At 43.4% G+C, this 21608-nt stretch overlaps 1 protein-coding gene across 1 annotated transcript; it reads left to right on the forward strand.

Moving 5' to 3' along the window:
- The first annotated feature begins 879 nt into the window (after positions 1-879).
- Positions 880-21399, forward strand: LOC306933390 (prostaglandin G/H synthase 1-like). The gene is made up of 12 exons (XM_079515604.1): positions 880-1210; positions 1478-1564; positions 5474-5590; positions 7938-8078; positions 11784-11927; positions 13668-13849; positions 14898-14981; positions 15911-16157; positions 17083-17369; positions 20013-20160; positions 20491-21284; positions 21323-21399. Exons 1-11 carry the CDS (start codon positions 1120-1122, stop codon positions 20838-20840), a joined length of 1878 nt encoding a protein of 625 aa, XP_079371730.1. The 5' UTR covers positions 880-1119; the 3' UTR covers positions 20841-21284; positions 21323-21399.
- The last annotated feature ends 209 nt before the right edge of the window (positions 21400-21608 follow it).

Here is a 21608-nt window from a genome sequence, read left to right on the forward strand (position 1 = left end):
ACAGATTGGAGAATTACAGTACATTTCAAGCACAACTCAATACAACACTGTTAACTGTGGACGACACCATAAAGTATTACACTTGTTTACAATAGGGCCCACCGCCCACCATGTTCAATTCATCATGTGTGTGTGTGTGTGTGTGTGTGTGTGTGTGTGTGTGTGTGTGTGTGTGTGTGTGTGTGTGTGTGTGTCACTGATAAGCATCACACAACCATCTGCACTGCTGCAGCTTGTCCTTGAGACAAGCGCCATAAAAAGCTAGGTTCCTCTTTGCTTGGTCACTACACAGAGCATAGTGGTCACTGTGGTCATTGGTATACAGAGAGATTACATACAGTTGGGGGAATAAAGGAGAACTGGAGTGCATAAACATTTTGATTAATGAAGTTACAAAATGTGAAGAGAACATAATGAACAGATTATCACAGGTGAATAAATAAGTAAATGGTTACTCAGCTGATATCAGGCGATGTGAGCTTGCTGTTCTCTGTGCGCAATACTGTTGGGCTTTGAAGTATAAATGTCTCTACCTAGGGTTCACCTCACTACTAGCCAACTCACAAGAGGAGGTTGAATGGACTGAAACCAGCGCTCCCTAAAACAACAGGTTTGGAGATCTGTTGGGAATTGATTACATGAAACAGTCACCCGTGCGCCCAGTCCCAATGTTTGTAAACAAATAATTGGTGTTCTGGTTTCTGTTGGAGGAATTGGTCTTGTGTTTCTCACTGTAGCCAGCAGGTGGCGCTAAATCACTATTTTGTTAAGTTTCTGTACGCAGGCCTGCGAGTTTGGTCTTTTTTCTTTCTTCTTTTTATCCTTTTTTCTTTCTTTTTTTTCCCGTGTAATTTTCTTTAGATCACTTCGGCAGTCGACTTCAGCAATTAAGCCTACGAAACATAAAAAAAAGTGTATTTCTTTGAGGACATTATAGCAGGATGCAGAAAGGCAGGACGAACGTGTGTAACCCTATGGTGTAACCGCCCATTAGAATAGTATTTATCTCTGACAGTCAGTCAGTGAGTGAGGCCTGATGTTGCAAGTGGTCCTGCATGCATTTTTACTGCATGAGAAAAACGACATGACAGCAACTCCGTCCGGGAAGACTATACATCTATGACGATGACAGTGACTTCACCATACCTGCTGTCTGCTTTAAGTTCACGACCCACATCCACATATGTGCTGCTGGCGAACATCAAGACAGGTGGGTTAAGAATTAGCTCTGTCTTTTGTTTTAACTTTAGTGTTCTCTCTCTTTGCAGTTTAGCCTACGAGCAGAATGCATTTATTAACGGATCATGCAGCTAATATAAGTTTGTGTGACTGAGAAATGTTTTATTTTTTTAAGATACAGGCCAGGCTACTTTAATACATATCTTCATTATATTAGCCAAATGGATTTGTGAAAGTAGGCATATTTGTACTGAGTTTAAACGGAAAAAAATATTAATGCAACGTTTGTTTTCTCCAGAATTTTGCATCATGTCCATTTGGGTGTTTTTGTCCCTCTTGCTGCTGCTACAAGTGTCATCTTCTGTCGGGGAAAGTGGCTCCAGTGGTGAGTTAATCTGAACCCGTCTTCAATACCCTACTCGATTGACATGCCAGTCTGCAATCTGAAATGTATGTAATGAATAAAATGATATTTAAGCAATCTGTGTCTGTAGATAGAGTAGGCTGGCTACCTATACAAACCCTTTTCATGTCATGGATCGAGACATGGGGGTCCATGGACCATAGGGTATTTGCAGACCCCCTCTGCAAATATGTTGTGCTAGGGACCCACACATTCACTTTTGGAGCTTGAAGATCAACTATTTTAAAATATAGCCTACAGAATTGTTAAACAGATTTTTATGCTATATTATTATAGATCTAATTTTGGGGACCCCTGGAACCCCCTCAAAGACTCACTTTGAGAACCACTTGTCTTAAAGGGGAAAACCACCCATTTTCAACATTTTACTATGTCATTAATGTACCTTAGAGCTGTGTGGAAATAATAAAAAGTCCGTGTTTCCTAGAACTGTAATTATGAAAAAAATCATTAACATGGTGGAACACATCTTGATGATGTCATCAAGATGTGTTTCACCATGTTAATGATTCTTTTCAGACCTCTAGTTCTAGGAAACACAGAATGGGGGAACCTTTTTATTATTTCCACACAACAGCTCTAAGGTACATTAATGACATGTTGAAAATGTTGAGTGGAATGCCCCTTTAACATTTGACTTTTGATGAATTGAACATGGTGGACCCTCTTGTAAACAAGTGTAATGCTTGGGTCGTCCACTCACAGTTAACAGTCTTTGTATTGAGTTTGTGCTTGAAATGTACTGTAATTCTGCAAACTGTTAATAAATATTTCAATCAATCAATCAAAACATCTGCAGTGTCTTTGAGGAATGTAGACCTCTAGACCAGGGGTTCTCAAACCTTTTCATGTCAAGGACCCCCAAATTGACACTTATTAGCCCACGGACCCCCATTTGAAAAGATATTCCAGGGATTCTCAACCATTTTAATTTCAAGGACCCCCCCAGTTTGACATGCATTAGGCTACGGACCCCCATTTAATGGGATTTGTATCTTTGGGTCCTCACTTTATATTGTAAAATCTATGTTAACTTAACTCTGAGAGTGTACAAATGGAACCAAATGGACCTGTTAGGGTTCCATTTGTCAGTGTCTGGTGCTGGGACTCTGGTGCAACGCACAGGTTCTGGGCCTGGTGAGAGCAGGAGTGGACCTGGTGAGACGTAGGAGGGGCCCAGACAGGAGTCAACCCACAGAGCCTAGTCCTTCCACACGCCAGAAGCGTACCTCCCAGCCCTGGCAGAGTAGTTCTGGAGTAGTTCCAACGGATTGTGTGGCCCTGGTTTTGCCCTAGTGCAGGGGTGCCCAAAAGGTAGATCGCGATCTACCAGTAGATCACAAAGGCTGTGCAGGTAGATCACATGACATGCCCCTAAAGAGTATTTCATTTAAATATATTGAAGAAAAAAATCAATTAAAAAAAAACATTTATCCACCTCCATTTCCCATTCCAAGTGCATTTGTCTTATACTGTACAGAATGTAACACAAACTCTACTATTCCGAAGCCCCCTCAGGTACATATTTAAACTATTTTCAGCAATGGTATAATAATTGATTTGGTGGGTAGATCTTGCCGAGCTGGTCATTTTGAAAGTAGCTCTCAAGTCAAAAAGTGTGGGCACCCCTGCCCTAGTGGGACTGATTGAGGGTATAGCTACTGGGACGTAAGTCGGGACTTGATCACCCCGGCTGGGTCGCCTGAGTGAGGGGTATGATGTTGGAAGACCCGAAACCCAGATGACCTTGGGATACATCACTGAGGATACGTCCCAGGTGCATCCATGCGATGTATTTTTAGTTATAATTATAGCTGGGGACCCCCTGGAACTCCCTCAAGGACCCCTGGGTGTCCCCGGACCCCACTTTAAGAACCACTGCTCTAGACCAGGGGTTCTCAACGTTTTTCTCCGGGGACCCCCGAAAATGCTTTGGCAACGTCTCGGGACCCCCGCCCCGCCCCCCTCCCGACCCCCAATATAAATTGACTGCTACAATAACCTTAATAATAGAGACAATACACCATAAATAAATACTGAAACCAGATCATTAGGGAAGGTGTATGCATGTACTATGTGTACTATATGTAAACTCTTCATTTCCATTTTCCAGCCTTTCAGTTAAAAAAAAACAGCGATTTTTTTTATTTATTTGTTAATGATTTGGGGACCCCCCAAAATAATTTGGCGACCCCCCGAGGGGTCGCGACCCACGGGTTGAGAACCCCTGCTCTAGACCCTGGTGATTGACAAGTAGTCCTGCCTGAAGCACACAAGCCCAATATCTCCCCTGAACCAGGGATTCTGTCTTGGCTCAGCGGTAGATATTTGGTGTCCCACACGGGAGGTCCATGTTCGAATCCCAGCCAGAATACAGTATATCATGTAACTGAGAAACTGGCATGTCTTGTTCCTAAAGAATTAACTTTGTAACTATGTTGTTATCAGCTCCAGTATGACTACAGTTACAGTATATTGTGAAAGGACTTGTACGAGTACAGAACAGGAAACCATTAATGACACCATGGCTGACAGATGTTGAGAGTTGTTCTAGGACACTGGTGCTCAAAGTGGTGTCCGGGGACCCCCCCAGGGATACTTTTGGGTGTTCCAGGAGGTTCCCAGCTAAATTTGTTAATATACGATGAGAATCGGTTTGACCCCTTCATATATTAACTCTATTTATATCTACAACAAGCTCAACACATTGTGTTGTGAGCTTGTAGATCTGCTATTTCAGAAAGAATCTCGTTTGCATACCCATACTATAGGACAGGTATGCAAAATTGCAAATGTTCACAAACTGCATAGTGTGCCGTGCCTATGCCTCGGCCAACGCCAAACCACAACAGAAACAAAATCTGCTCTATGAAAAATCTGCTTTTTTATTTTATTATATTTTTATTTTTTGTAATTATGTATGCATGTATTTTGTGTATGTGTGTATGTATATATATATATTTATTTTATTTCCTCCAGACTGTTCCGACTATCCTTGGGATTGTGGGTGGGGGGAGGGTGGGATAGGGGATTGAGTTTTATTTTTATATTTTATGTGTCTGTCTAATACTTGCCCCTGGGCTATTGTTGAAAAACCTGAATAAAAAGATTTTGAAAAGAAAGAAAATTGCAAATGTTTGGCTGCCCCCAAGTTAGGCAATTGTCTCCTCCCGTCTGGCCTGATTTGGGGGTCCTTGAAATTAAAAGAGAACTAACTGTTCCAACTAACGGTTTCAGCCCACTGGTGGGCCGCGAGGGAATTCATGCTCCAGTCCAAACCTTTAGCATTACACTAGATTTTAATGATAGTATTATATCAATGATATAAAACGTAATGAATTGCATTTTTATAATGAATTGCATTTTTATAGCGCTTTTCCAAGTGCTCAAAGCGCTTTACAATGGTTCATTCATTCATACATTGGGAGTAAATAATGATTGATGAATAATTAAATAATAGGCTATATGTTAATTTAAAGTAGGCTATATGTTGGTTCCTTTGATGATTGATTGATGATAAAACATAAACATGCTCTGAGAATGCACTGATTGGCTGCCGTGTTAGGTCAGATGGGTGGGCCACGAATGCTTGGGAACCGCTGTTCTACTGTATTTCTAGTTTTACCCAATGAGACAAGCTCTCTTTTACACACACATTCAACAACGCAGAGTACCTGTCATTTCTTAGCTTGCCATGTTCTTGTTTCCCAGTTTTATTATTTAACATAAGGCAAAAGGACAAAATGTATAGTTTTGTTCGCCAGGAGGTCCAGCTCACATAATATCAAACACTTTTTTTTTTGGCTCCACCTATCATATGACAATAGCACAGTGTGTTTGAAACTAGACTGCCTCTCCCTCTGTTCCCAGAAAATCCCTGTTGCCACTACCCTTGCCAGAACTCTGGAGTGTGTGTGAGATTCGGCACTGCCCGCTATGAATGTGACTGCACCCGCACCGGCTTCCATGGGGAAAATTGCACTAACCGTGAGTAACCAAATTATGTTTCTTTCCATTCAACTGTTGTGTGTTTGTGTTTGACTGGAGTCACTCCAGGAGGCTATACTGGGCCTCCTCCCCTTTCTCTCTTTAATAATAAACCTTTACCGTAAATGGTGTAAAACTAAGCTCAAAACATGACCATTTGTGAGCTTGTGGATGTGCTGTTCTCGCCCCAGCATACATGTGGTTAAAACAAGGACCATGACCAAAGGAAAAAAATGAGAGAGAGAGAGAGAGAGAGAGAGAGAGAGAGAGAGGGGTTCACTGTGATGAAGCAATAATCAGTTTGTGGTTGAGGGCCGATGTCATTTCATCCAGCTACAGTATGACCTGGCCAATGGGACGTCCTCCAGTACAAATGTTTAGCGTCTTGTCTAACAATGAGAGAAAAGCGCAATTGAAAGCAATGAGTCCTTTTTTCCCGTCTGACACATGATGAACCTCACCAGAAACCACTGGGAGCTGACCGTTTTACAGTACATAACTCACCTTCTAACCAGTCCAGTTCATGACAGCACCGAGCACAGCCATTGAGATAAAAAGTGTTGCGTCATCTTTGTTCACTCCACTAGGTCAATGATTTTACAGTTATTGCAGATCATTTAAACCAGCGGTTCTCAAATGTATTAATTTGAAGGACCCACAGTTTGGTAGGGGGCATACTTTGGTTAGACACAGCATTGGTTAGACAGCATTGGTCCGACTGGATTAAGGTTGGTGAGGGGTGCGTTAAAACGACCGGATTAAGGTTGGTGAGGGGTGGGTTAGACATAAGGTTGGTGAGGGGTGCGTTAAGACGACAGGATTAAGGTTGGTGAGGGGTGGGTTAGACATAAGGTTGGTGAGGGGTGCGTTAAAATGACCGGATTAAGGTTGGTGAGGGGTGCGTTAAAACGACAGGATTAAGGTTGGTGAGGGGTGCGTTGAAGGTTGAGAGAGGGTTAAGGTTAGGTGTAGGTGTGCTGCCCTGTGGGAGGTTAGGGTTAGGGTGAGGGTTTGAGATATCGGACCAATGGTATGTCTAACCAAAAGCATGCACCCAGTTTGGTATACATTAATAATTAAACCCCCATAACACAGAGTGTATAAGGAACCAAATGGGCCCGTAAGGAATACACTCTCAAGAGTTACAGACCTGTAAGGGTTCATTTTGTTCCTAACAATTAGCTAGGGAATCCCTGCATGGAACCCCCTCAAGGACCCCTGGGGGTCCCTTGACGACACGTTGAGAACCAGTGCCACTGATAAAGAATATTCATATATTCAACATTCAATAATCTATTGCCAAAGCCATCTTACAGTTGTGAGTGAGTTAGACTCTAGTATTACTGTAAGTCTGTTTTTTTTAACTCCAACTCCAAAAAAAAACAGACTTACAGTAATACTGCACGTTTACTTTCTAAAAGCCAAATGATGAAATCATTACTCACAGATAAATGGGAGTTGGAGTATACAGTATTTTCCCTATATAAACAAGCAATAAGTCATAGCACCCACGTGACTGCTATGACACATTTCCCTGGATATTCCAAGTATGAGACATCATGTAAGAGGGAAATAAAGTATGGCTGATTATTTCATAATCTTATGTTACCATCTCTTAAGTTTAATTAAGTCAGACTCCGCACACTGCATGGATCATGTTCCAAAGTTTAAAATGTATTGGTTCCATTATCGTTTATGTCCAATGGTGTAAAAGGAACGACTACATTTTAATCTTTGGAGCGTGATCCAGTGTGCAGACTTTATTATATTTGGATTCTGGCCTCTGCCCAGCACCTGTTTTTTAGTGAGCGGATGTCCGTGCTTTAATGTTTGTTTATGTTACCATCTCTTAAAAGTAAGGTTTATATTGAAGCTCGAGGTTTATAATTTAGTACTACCAGGGTTTGTTTCTCTTTATCCGTTGGGCCAAAGAGCAACTGGAGGCCGTTTTGGTTGCTACAGATAAGGGGACACATTTTAAATGCTGCCCAAAAAAGAAACAAAAGGAAATACATGCCAACAGGCAGATAAGGGGGCTGTCGCCTGGCCATCGACGACGTTGTTCTAAATACATGCCAACAGGCAGATAAGGGGGCTGTCGCCTGGCCATCGACAACGTTGTTCTTGGGTCGTAACTTTCTACATCCATTGCAGAGTGTTACCATAACCACTTAAACTCTAGTTGACCCACCAGAGTTCCCCCCCGTTTCTTCCCTCTACACCATAAAAAAAGGTATTTTCACCCTCCAGAATAGGGACGTTAGCCGTCGCTAAGCTTGTTTAATGTTATATCAGAGATTTCCTTTTTAATAACACATGCTGAATTGTTCACACTGTGTGTCCGTAGCCGAGTTCTGGACCAGGATTTACCTCCTGCTGAAGCCCAGCCCAGATACCCTCCACTACATCCTCACACATTTCCACTGGCTCTGGAGTATCATCAACAACAGCTTCCTGCGAGACAAGCTCATGACCATAGTTCTCACAGGTTAGTGGTCCGCAGCACAAATGCCACCGCAAAGAACAAGACTGGAGATGACTCTAATGCCATTTCGGAAGATCCAACTGGTACTGTACAACCCAGCCAGTTAAACACCGGCATTCCGAAGCCCGATATTACGACGCAGCACAATTCGGACTCGTCACATTACTAACCCTGTCCCTAACCTAACCCTAACTGCATGCGGAAGACACGTAGTTGGAATGGCGGTGTGTCGGAATGCCCAGCCTAGGGGTCACACTAGCAAAGAATGGACTACCTTCTTCCCAGTCCCCAAACAGAGCCAGTCCACACCGGATAAAATCCTCAAAGTCAAGGATTATAAAGTCCTAAATCCAGAACAAATAAATAAATAAATACAAAATTAGAGAATGCCAGAATTTAAGCAAGGGTTATATCTATCTAGAGTTTACAACAAAGCATACAAAATGACTAATCATAATTCTTTCTAGACTAAGACCACACTGACAGATGAATTGATTTATAGACTAAGCAAACTAATCAAAAAGTATATATTCCTATATGAGAAGGTTGTTTTCCTTCACCAATGCAGTGAAACACACACACGTTCATATCTAACTCCTGGAAGGCTTGAGAATGACTTGAATAGTGGACTCCGACAACAACAGATAAATCAGCTTGCTTACAACGAACGTCTTTCTGCCATTTGCCTCGGTTTCCTTCTGTTATGTTCACAACAAGTAAATATTTGGATAGGCCACATTGGCGGGGATTTCGGTCACTTCAGTGCTGCAGCGCTGCTTCAATGGAGCAGACGAGGCAGGTCATGACAGAGATACTGCTGAGCGTGCGTGGGTCGGACAGACAGACACAGTGAGGTAATGTTAGTGTTCTGTGAGAGGCACGGGTTGTTCTCAACAGAAAAAAGGAAGAGGGAGTTCACGGAGGGCTCGCTTCATCTGCAGATGTACAGCACACACACACGCACGCGCACCCACACGCACGTGCACGTGCACACACAGACTACTAGAATTTTTATAGTCACAATAACATCTGCAGCAGCTGTTCCGTTTGGACATTTAAATGTTTGCGTGTTTATCCGAGTTGGCCAAATTGCATTTTAAAAATCCTACTTAATCAGTTTATTTCCTGCCATAAAGATACCCCATGGACAGAGCAAAGAGATACTGCATGCATGCAACAACAACAACTTTAACTGACTTTACAAGCTGCCATTTCTATTCTGTTGAATAGGGAGGTGCTATTTTAGTTTGAGGAGTGTACACAAGAGGGCCTTACAAACTGTTCCTTGAAGTGGATTTAATTTAATCCGGATCGAAGGTGTAGGCCTGTAGGGAGTGAGCAGCCCTGAAAATATAATTCTTGCACAGAGTAACCAGGGGGGAGAGAATAGTCAGGCTGGGTGAGGTGGCCGAAAAGATCACCAAGGGGTGCTGCTGTCATTATTCCAACATCCTGGAATGGTCGCCTTGCGGGGCCAGACTCATATCGTGGATTCACTGATGCTTCCTCCCCGTGTAGTGAATCCACGATATGAGTCTGGCCTCGCCAGGCTACTGAAATGGGCCCTATGCACACAGAATAACTCTTCCTACTTCCGGGCCCCTTCCCTACTTCCTTCACAGGTGTTACCAATGATATGAATTTAGGCTTTGTTCCATTTACAGTGGTTCTCAAACTTCTCAAACTTCCCATTATGAGCCCCCCCCCCTGTGTCTTTAGTTTGACACCAGTAACCTATGAGGCCTGCTTGAGAGTGTTGGTGTGTGGTGATGTGAGATTGAATACAAATACAAAGCAGGTTAGAGTATTTTAGAATTCTTTGTAATCTGCAGTTCCTTGCTTCTAATTATTATTATTCTCTACGTTAGTCTTTCAGTAATTGTACTGTATGCTTCATTTCTTAGCACAGCGATGTGCATGAGAGAGAGAGAGAGAGAGAGAGAGTGAGTGAGAGAGAGAGAGACAGACAGACAGACAGACAGACAGACAGACAGACAGACAGACAGACAGACAGACAGAGAAAAGAGACATGCAAGACAAGAGTGGGAGTCGGATTAAAACTGTGTGCCAGCTGACTGCGTCACCAGGCCCCCGACTTGCTTCTGATTTAGTTAGATATCCAAATAGATACTCTATCACCACTGTCGGGTGGAAACCTTGTATCTCCATATATATTTATGCTTTTCTTTTTACATAGTCTCTCGAGACAGACTGTTCGACTGCAATTCGAAGGAAAAGATGGTGCTGTTTTGTTCATGAAAATGAACCGTTTTGGACATAAAAGGTTTCCACCTGACCATGCCTCCATATCCCACTCCCTCGTGCATGTCTCTCTGTGCGTGCCAACTGGTAGAGTCTAGAGGGTGGAGCGGCCTCCCCTATCCAGACATCCTGCTTATTATTTACTCAGTCTCTCCCATGGCTCCATGCTGGATGCTCCTGCTGGCCATCTACCAGCTCACTCGTGGATACACGACTTCCACCAAGGAGCTCGGATATATGGAGGGTTTGATCCCTCTTCCTGGTAGCTAAGGGGTCACCTGGTTGGAAGTGCTTTGGTGGAGGAAGGGAGGTGGACAGGGGGAAGCAGGGGGTGCAGGTCTCTGTATCCGTGAGAGCATGGTACGAACACAGCAGCTCGCTTATCTCTTACACAGGCCACACCTGCACGAAGTATACACACGTTCCTGTTACTGGAGGGTGCTTCTGATAAAACTGTCACTTAGGGTAGATCTGTTTATATATGATGTGGAAGCCTCCGTTTGGCTGCTGAACAGAATACACTGAGCTAACGCACTATTTAGTTTAACGAATAACCCTGACATAACTCACACTCAAAACTCTTCTTGTCAACTCTAATCGCCTGTGAGATATAGTGGTGTTAGTTGACCAGGGTGTCCTCAGCTCACTTCTTTGGCAGCGGAGCTCACCTACATTCCACTGAAGATTACATTCCCTCCTTGAGGCACTGCAGGCAGTTCCACCCCCAAGGATATGTTTTATTACTCTGCCTCATTGGACATGATTTGGTGCATGTCTACGTTAGGAAGTACAGAGTCTGCACAATGGATCATGCTCCCATAGTGACTTGAATAGCAGCACATGGGATTTGTCGGATGTGTGTTCTTTGTTAAATAAATACATTCTTTACATGTTTGAAATTCAAACATAAAGTGTTTGTATACTGTACGTGTCCAGATGCAAACTAACACATGCCATATATGTGTTCAGATGCAAACTAACACATGCCATATATGTGTTCAGATGCAAACTAACACATGCCATATATGTGTTCAGATGCAAACTAACACATGCCATATATGTGTTCAGATGCAAACTAACACATGCCATATATGTGTTCAGATGCAAACTAACACATGCCATATATGTGTTCAGATGCAAACTAACACATGCCACGTGTGCGTGGGGTAGTGCTTACGTGTATGAGCTTCAGGCAATGCTTCTTGTCAACCAGTAGGTGTTCTCAACCGGTGGGTCAAGCTCCAGTTGAGCAAAAAACATTGCCAAAAAAAGCTTTTTTGGCAATGTTTTTTGAAAATGTTTTGAAATAGCAATAATTAAAAACAAAATGTTGGAAACAAAAAATAAAGGGACCCATACAAATGTGTCCGCGACCCACAAACGGGTCCCGACCCAGTGTTTGGGAACCAGTGCATTAATTGATTCAACTTTGTCTTCTTCCCAAAGTTAGAGCCAACCTCATTCCAAGCCCCCCGACGTACAACTCCAAATATGGATACCTCAGCTGGGAGTCGTACTCCAACGTGACGTACTACACCCGGATCCTTCCCCCTGTGCCAGAGGACTGCCCTACACCCATGGGAACTAAAGGTGCGAGTCTGTGTGGGAAGGTTTAGCCTGTAACACACCACTTAACACAAGCACATGAAACCAGAGTTTTAACAGCATATCCTCACATGTTTTTTAATGTGGATAATTCACATCAATTAGAATACTCTGCAACTGCTTGGCCGATGTGGATAATTTTGGAGTGGTTTTGGCGGTTATTGAGTTATATGAATTAAATGTCTGACATTTTCAAAATTCAAAATGAACATTTAAACCAAACATGGCCATAATTACACTCCTGTGGGCCAATTGTTGTGATGTTTGAGTTGATTTTGAGGTGAAAAGTTGGGATCTAATATTTCTTCAAAATGTATGTCTTCAGGTCTACCTGCTTTTTAGCTGTGCAACACTGTGTCATTGATGTTGATAATACAAATACTGTATTCCGTATATATCATCAATGACACAGAAGTAGGCTATATAATATCTATATAGCCATTCTCTTGTACTTGTATTATTTCCCACCACGGAGTAACCTCGCGTATCGGAGGACAGTCTGGTGAGACCATGGGGGCTAGACAGGCTAGAAGGGCAGTGTTGGTAGGGTTGGTAGGCCAATCAGAGGCAGGCAGGCCGTTACCATGTCTATGCTCGGACGTAGAAAAGATATACCCGCATGTGTGTGTGACGTGTGCGTGCGTGCGTGCGTGCGTGCTGCAATCGAACCTCCCGCCCATTCATTTCAGGGTTCCTGTCTTACTTTTATGTAAACCACTAGCTCCTCTGTGGTGTCAACATTTCTGAAGTCTTGCACATTATTCAAGCATCCCTGCAACTCCTTGGAACAAAACCGTTTTATGGCCAGCTCACACTAATGTAACTGCCATTTGCAATAGTGGTTGCCAGTAAGGATGTATGTTTGAGCCTCTTCATAGGTTAGCTTATTTTCCACACACCTTCACACTTCTCTTTTGAGGTGTGTGTGTGTGTGTGTGTGTGTGTGTGTGTGTGTGTGTGTGTGTGTGTGTGTGTGTGTGTGTGTGTGTGTGTGTGTGTGTGTGTGTGTGTGTCATGTTCCTGACTTCCTTTAATGTAAACAAACAGCACCTCTGTGGTGTCAACATTTCTGAAGAAAAGGTCTTGCACATCCTGTACATCCATACATACAATGCAGTCACAACTGCACCAGTACATTCATACAGTATATTGCAAATGGTACAGTAAATGGACTGTATGTATAGGGCATAGCAGTGGGCGTGTTTTTTCTGGTTCCACTGAAATTGAATTGAATTTATAAAAATATCAAATATTTTAAGCCAAGAATCAGGCCATCCAGGATCTTGGTGAGTCATAACCATAAAACCTTACTTTACTACAACTTATTTCAAATACACACGTTCTCTGTCCAATCCTCTAAATCTTCTAAAATGACTTAGACTTGATTAAATCAGCCGATGGCAACTTCTTTAATTTACAATGTTGAAAATGGATTCAGCATCCTCAACAACCCTCAAAACCACTCCAATATTGTCCATAATTGTCACGCAGTTAGTGAAGTATTGTCCATATAAGGTGACTGATGATTCCAATTGTACTAATTATATGCAAATTGCCTAAAATATGCAAGTTAACATACAGCAGTTTCCAAATGCTGGGGACCGATACTGTACATTTCTGACATAAAACGTTGGGCAACTCAATATTTACAGGTTCACAATGCTACTAAGTACACCACTGTATAACTTTCTTTGTTTTCTTTTTCTTTCTTTTTCTGTTATTCAGGAAAAAACATTCTCCCAGACCCCACTCTCTTGGTTGAACGATTTTTACTAAGGACAGAGTTTACGCCAGATCCACAGGGAACCAACTTGATGTTTGCCTTCTTTGCCCAGCATTTCACCCACCAGTTCTTCAAGACCCACAACCGAATGGGACTGGGCTTTACCAAGGCTCTGGGGCATGGGGTGAGAGATGCATAACTTGCTTCAATTCAATTAGACAACCTCAGTAGCACCCGATTTATACATATAGTTGCACACCGGTGGCTAGCCCATCTCAGAGAGAATAAATACCAGCACTCACGTTGTGTCCTTTTAGGATTCTTGTTTTATTTTTCGTTTTCCCCCAGCAGGCAACAAACAGACCGATGGACGTTTCGGCCGTGTGGCCTTCTTCAACTCTAAATCTAGAGTTTAGAGTTGTATGTATATCTTCTTCAACTCTAAATCTAGAGTTTAGAGTTGTGTGTATATCTTCCTGAACCGTGCACCCGTTACACCATTACGTGGGATTATTCAACTGAGTGCTTGCTCTCGCTTCCTTCTTTAAAGTAGCCCATCTCAGAGCCATAGAGTATAGACTGAATTATGCAAACTCCGTTCACTATAGAGAGTATGCGCATGCTTAAAGTGAATGGCACATCGAGTGGCAAATCGAGTGGCAAAGCAACATGCAAAGTGAGAATGTTGTTTAATGCAATCAGATATGACTTTTCTGTGTGGATGTATGGGCTGTCAAGGCCAGAAAGTAGTTTTTAGCCACTCAGTAGGCGTTCCTGCATAACTTCCTGGTTTGATGATGATGTCACGCGCATACTCTCTATATATCACTATCTATTGGTTTGTTCCTAATTTAAGGCTCCACATAGAAACAACCGGAAGTTTACGGAATGCATTGGAGTCTATGGGCTTGCGCGACTGCGCGAGTACATGAACCACGTGACCAGGCTCAATATTGCAACTCTTCTATTAGGTGGCTCTGGCCCATCTACAAGCTCACGACGAGCTATAGAGCTGGTATTTTGGGGCGCAAGACATGATGAGCAACCAAGTACAAAAATAAATCAGGCTTTAGGCCTGAAAATAACCAGCCTTCTGCTTTAGATGTCAGTACTGTAATCGACACAATTTTCTAAATGTGTCGATTATTGATGTGTGCCATTAACTAACTGATTAATGATTTCGTTTTACGGTGTTTAGTAAAGACAAATGTCTGCTTCTCTGACTGACCCAGGTGGACGCTGGTCACATCTATGGAGATAACCTTGTCCGACAGCTCAACCTCAGGCTTCATAAGGATGGAAAGCTGAAATATCAGGTACTGTAGAATAGATTATCAGGCCATTGGCTTGTAAGGGATGTGTACTGTGTATTGTTGTAGCTGACGTGTTACTCGAGTGCCATATATTACTATATTGTTTGTGTGTTTTTACTTTTCTGTGTCCTGATATGCTGTCTGTCTGTCACTGATGCAAGATGTACAGTTGGAGGCCATCGATATTCTCCTTTTCTTTTTGCTGAGGTTTGCGTGATCTGCGCAAAAGGACAGTTAACCCATTTTGGGCGGGAACCCCTTTTGGTGTTTTAAACATTATGTTATAATTTAGCAATTGAAAAAAATTGTGAAAATATTTATTTCAGAAAACTGGAGGATTTAAAAGGATTTTTAAAAGTTTTGAGGTCAGGCCTAAATGGGTCAAATGATAAGGGACAATATCGGTGGCACCCAACTGTACATTCTGTTGTCTCGTCTTTTTTCCCCTCCCCAAACTGACTTTTATTTTATCACATTCAGAAGAGCTTGGTGCAACTTTTGCGGGCGATTCCCGCAAGTAGTCTAATCTTAAACTTCTCTGCTCAGATAGAATTCTGAGAAGGCTATATGAGTTTTAATTCAGATGGCGATGTGAAAGATGATGCATCACAGCTGGCATAAGAAGCGCTGCTGCATTCCTTTTATGACCTGCTTTAATCTCTGATAAGATTCTGAGATTGGTGCCATGCAGTGGTGGAAGAAGTACTTTTTCTTTTTTTTTTAGTAAAAGTTGCAACACATACTGTACAAATACACTGTTACAAGTAACAGGCCTGTAACTCATTATGCAGAATGTCCCATCTAAAAATCTTTTGTAATTTGAATTTTGAATTACGACACAGGGAACAAAAAGAAAGAAAGTCGGATTTCTAAATAACACAGGATATATGGGAAATGCTGACTGGTACTGTTACGTGTTCCCCTTCATGTAGGTGATCGACGGTGACGTTTACCCCCCGACTGTCTCGGAGGCCCCCGTGAACATGAGTTACCCCCCCGGCCTACCGGCCGCCCAGCGTATGGCCATCGGTCAGGAGGTGTTTGGCCTGCTGCCAGGCCTCACCATGTTCGCCACGCTGTGGCTCCGAGAGCACAACCGAGTGTGCGACGTCCTGAAGGTGGAGCATCCCACATGGGGAGACGAGCAGCTCTTCCAGACCGCCAGACTCATCATCATCGGTGAGGGATGAGACTGCATGAGGCTGGCCGACGTCGCTCTTTTTAGTTTACGTTCGGGTGGGGAAATATTCCCTGACACAGTTTATACTACAGTGAAGATCATCTGGGGGGAAGCAACTGTGTAAATAAATGAAAACACACAGACGTCAGTGGAGATTCCAGGCTGTGTAACCCGGGACGGTTATTTATGATGGAATATCATCACTGCATTCGATTAGATAGACTACACTCAAAATGGGAACGTAACCTGAATTGATGCAGAAAAAGTTGACCCGCTTACATTTCACTTGAACAAAAGTTAGATTTAAGGATAATTATGCACTCGCTGAATTATGCACAATTACAATTTTCACTTGAAAATGTACTATTCTTGGCGAGCGACACGGTATGATTATGAATGAGGGTTCACAGTAACACTTGTAACTCTGTGAGTTAAAGCTGCAATGCATAACTGGTTTACAAGAGCTACTGCATGAAACTCAAATAGGAATAACGTGCCTTCCCAAACGTGCCCACTGCCCGGGGTAGCTCAACAGCACACATTTTGAAAGTTATGGATTAGAGCTTTAAATGGCAGTAAAAACAGCATTTTACTGTTTTGTCAGTAGTTTGAACTGTCAGGGTTAGGTTAGTGTCGCTGGCATCAAATTACCAGGGACCAAAATACTGTTGTTCCTTTGTTTAGGGTTCGATTTGCCGGGGGGGATGAGGTGTGGATCCATGTGTTTTTGATATCCACACTCTCCAAATTCATTTTTATCGCCGGTTTATCCCTGGTTCTGGTCAGACTCACTGAATTAAATACATGCATTTCCTTTTCGGTAATGTGGATTGTCTGATATGTTTGATATTTATGTTTGATAATACCACGATTTAACAGCAACAAAAAATGCCCCCCACTGTTTTTTTCCCCGCCTGCGTACAGGGGAGACCATCCGCATCGTGATCGAGGACTACGTGCAGCACCTGAGCGGCTACATGCTGGACCTGAAGTTTGACCCCACGCTGCTCTTCCACTCCCAGTTCCAGTACCGCAACCGCATCGCCGTGGAGTTCAACCAGCTGTACCACTGGCACCCGCTCATGCCCGACCACTTCCACGTGGACGGCACGGACATCCCCTACTCGCAGTTCCTCTTCAACACCACCGTCCTCACACACTACGGCGTGGAGAAGCTGGTGGACAGCTTCTCTCGACAGCACGCCGGAAAGGTACTACTAGCTGTAGCTGGCCTTGGTCCCATGATGCAGTTACGTGGTGTGACTATAGTGGTGGTGTCAAGGTACCGCATGGCTGAAAAAATGTGGCTACTGTTAGGGATGATGTTTGCGTGTGCGCGCGCATGTGTGTGTGTGCGACTGTGTGTGTGTGTGTGTGTGTATGTCTTAACCACGTTCAACCTGCTGTGCATATTCTGGGCATGGGGGAAAATTCCAACATGTTCAAGTTAAAACATTTTGATCAACAAGCTCACTCACATTCTGTGAGTTTGTACAGTAGATCAGCTATTTTCACAATTCTTTACAGCCTGGCTCCGCAGAATCTGTTTGTCTCTATTTCTGCCTGACTGTGTCACCATTGCTACTGTATTATGACAGACCACCATGAGAAGTAAAACATGTGTGCCGGTGAGATAAATACGTGACTTTTTAGTCCAAAATGTGTTAAACGCACATTTAGAACCTTAATCACTTAAACCCTATGAACCCTATGAACCCTTAAACCCTATGAACCCTATCATACATAAATGTTTGTCTAGGCTGTCTTTAATTTTTAGCTTTTATGTTTATTAAATAGCCTTATGTTTTATTTTGCACTGCAAGTGACTGAGGGGAAACGGTATTTCATGTTTTTTTTTCCTCTACTACAGGGGTTCTCAACCTTTTTGGCCGGGGACCCCCGAAAATGCTTTGGCAACGTCTCGGGACCCCCGCCCCGCCCCCTCCCGACTCCCAATATAAATTGACTGCTACAATAACCTTAATAATAGAGACAATACACCATAAATAAATACTGAAACCATCATCATTAGGGAAGGTGTATGCATGTACTATATGTAAATTCTTCATTTCCACTTTACAGCCATTCAGTTGCAAAAAAAAACAAAACACTTTTTTTTCTTTTCTTTTTTTGAAAATAATTTGGGGACCCCCCAAAATAATTTGGCGACCCCTCGAGGGGTCGCGACCCACGGGTTGAGTACCCCTGCTCTACTACACCATATCTGTTTTTATTCATCACAGAAACAATATAGATGCATCATGAATAAAAAATAAAACAAAATCAAGATGCATGTACATACAACACATAGACAAGTCACAGACCCAGCGGGGTCCCGTGACAAGAAGCAATAGGTGTGACATGGTCTTTTAAGTATAGCTTGATCAACAGGTTGATTGATTCAAGACGGGCCTTTAGGCCACGGTGCCGCTGCTCACAGACACCCCAACCACACAGAACATCTCACAAGACTCCAATTTTAAATTGGCTTGTAAAAGTGTCAAACCTATATCACATGATATATCTTTATGCTGCCAAATGACAATTTCCTTATGACGTTTTAGGTGAACCTTATTTCAGTTTTGAGATATTGTATTCCATCAACATGCCCAATTCTAAGAGGATGTGACATTCATTTAATTACAGTTTACTATATGACCACCAGTTTGAAATATGGTGCACTGTTTGTGACTATTGTTGTGAAGGGTAGAACGGAAGGGGGAGCTGGTCACGGTCAGTGGTGGTCAGTAGTTGAAACAGTTTTGTGAACTTGCAGATTGAACGGAAGCAGGGCTGGACTGGGACAAAAATTCGGCCCGGGCATTTTCGCGTGAATTTGGCCCAGACCGGCCCACCACAACCAGCGCGCAGATAGCAGAAACTCTACCACCCACTCCGTCGAGGCACACACACAAACAAGCCCTAATACCACCACTTTTACAGAACAACATAAATGATACAAACAGTAGTGGCCCTAAGCAACATAATATTATGTGGCCCCACCCCTGCACTGCACCGCCGGGGGGGGTCAGGGGGGGCGCTACCTGGTGGCCTGCCACCAGGTGGCGGCCCCCTACGGTCGCGGCCCACCGGGAAAATGCCCGGTATGCCCTGTGGCCAGTCCAGCCCTGAACGGAAGAGTGCCAGGGAAGTCAAGTCAGGGATTGTGCATCGACTCTTTGTCAGTGAAAACCCCCAAAGGTGTCAGGAATGGAACAGGAAGCAGGCGAAAAAAGGGACAACTAAAGAAAAGGCAACTCAAAAACATAACTTAATACAGAGGTACAGGTGTCAGCCTCTCCCCGTGGCAGCCCTCAGTCAACAGCCATTCCCCTTTATATAGTCTACAGACTCCACCCGTGGCTAAGTAATCAACCAACCCCAATGTACTAGCAATCCACCCAAGATGTTCCCCATAATGTAATCAGCTCTTCAGGTACCACACCCCACACAGGCTTCAAAGCAACAGCATCTGTGTAGATAAACACAAGCATTTTAAATGCCATGTCCCACAGAATATGCACCTTCTGTGGGACTAAGAATCTACATGTCACAAGCATGCAATACAGCATAAATACAATAAATGTGTATAGTTGAACATCATAAATACAATGAATGTGTATTGTTGAACATTAGACAATTAGTCTGTCCGAGGCTGCTCTGTCACAGTTATTAATCAACAAAAGTTGTCTTATTCGAAATCGAATGAACAGTGATTGTTGAGTTATCCGGCGTTTTATCATGCTCAGATGATCCACGAGTTTATCTAGGTGGGGTGTCCCTGCTTCCTGTGTTGATAAGCAAGAAAGCCAAAGAATATTTCATCTGAGTAAAATGTGCCCGTTGTCTCTCAGATTGGCGGCGGTCAAAATATCCACCCGGTGGTGACCCACGTGGCAAAAGGTGCCATCATCGAGTCCAGAGTGCTGCGTCTACAGCCCTTTAACGAGTACAGGAAGAAGTTCCACCTCAAGCCGTACACGTCGTTCTCCGACCTGACAGGTGAGCCTTATTATCGGCCTATTGCACAGTGGCGTACTTGAGTAAAAGTACAAAAGTATTGGCATCAAAATGTACTCTAAGTACCAACAGTAAAGGTACTCATAATGTCCCATTTCAAGTTTTCAAATGTATAAAAATCATTTGAAAATGGCAGATCTCCAAGCTCACAATGCATTGCATCGCGATGCATTGTGAGCTTGTAGATCAGCTATTTTGAAATGTGGGGTCTGTGTGGGGTGTGGTACCATTTTTGTCTAAGTAGGACGTTCTGATCGCCATTTCATGTAGTTGACATGGTTTAATACTCAAGTCGTGGCCTTTTCCAACCAGGAGAGAAGAAGATCGCCAGGGCGTTGGAGGAACTCTACGGAGACATAGATGCCCTGGAGTTCTACGTGGGCCTCATGCTGGAGAAAACGCGTCCCGGCGCCATTTTTGGAGAGAGCATAGTGGAGATGGGTGCTCCTTTCTCCCTGAAGGGCCTTTTAGGAAACCCCATCTGCTCCCCGGAATACTGGAAGCCCAGCACCTTTGGAGGACAGACGGGCTTTGATATAGTCAACTCGGCCACACTGAAGAGTCTGGTGTGCCTCAACACCAAGTGGTGTCCTTATGTAGCCTTTAGCGTTCCAACCAACGCAGAGGACGAGATGCCAAGAAAACCATCCACAGAACTATAAAAAGGCCTTTTTCACACGGGGAGCCAGGTGTTCGATTTGAAAACAAAAACAGAGAGTTACATTTTTTAATTGTACAGTAAGTCTTCGCACGACGATTGTGGTTAAAACAAAGATACATTTTTGATTTGATAAATTGTGATCTTCAACAGTCTGACAGTTCACCAAAGGAAATGCATGCATTTAATGCAGTTTGACCAGAAGCAGGGATAAAACATAATCCCCAATCAGCCATAACGATTTGAACGATGTCAAATCAATGATGTCAAAAGCAGTCAGTCCCTCCCAGCAAACCCAACCCTGCGGGGGAATGACACCATCATTGTCTATGGGGAGGATTTCAGTGTCATAATGTACGGATTTTGGGGTTTTCTAGGCGTGTATGTACGGAATTGCAATTCCGTGCTATTTCACTGTGTTTGGGTGAGACTGGGTAGGGGTCACTGTGTTTGGGTGAGACTGGGTAGGGGTCACAGTTGGGTGAGACTGGGTAGGGGTCACTGTGTTTGGGTGAGACTGGGTAGGGGTCACAGTTGAGCATGAGACGAGCTTGTCCCTTCACTGTGTTTGGGTGAGACTGGGTAGGGGTCACAGTTGGGTGAGACTGGGTAGGGGTCACTGTGTTTGGGTGAGACTGGGTAGGGGTCACTGTGTTTGGGTGAGACTGGGTAGGGGTCACTGTGTTTGGGTGGGACTGGGTAGGGGTCACTGTGTTTGGGTGAGACTGGGTAGGGGTCACAGTTGAGACTGGGTAGGGGTCACAGTGGAGCA

This window comes from Electrona antarctica, assembly GCF_951216825.1.
Source record: "Electrona antarctica genome assembly, chromosome: 12".
NCBI classification, from domain to species: Eukaryota; Metazoa; Chordata; class Actinopteri; order Myctophiformes; family Myctophidae; genus Electrona; species Electrona antarctica.

What these genes read in the sequence shown, in the direction of transcription:
- LOC306933390 (XM_079515604.1), top strand. Translation starts at nt 1,120, where the DNA reads ATGACGATGACAGTGACTTCACCATACCTGCTGTCTGCTTTAAGTTCA. An exon ending in TACACCCATGGGAACTAAAG is followed by an intron (nt 11,928 to 13,667) that starts GTGCGAGTCTGT and finishes TCTGTTATTCAG; the next exon opens with GAAAAAACATTCTCCCAGAC. An exon ending in GTCGTTCTCCGACCTGACAG is followed by an intron (nt 20,161 to 20,490) that starts GTGAGCCTTATT and finishes TTTTCCAACCAG; the next exon opens with GAGAGAAGAAGATCGCCAGG.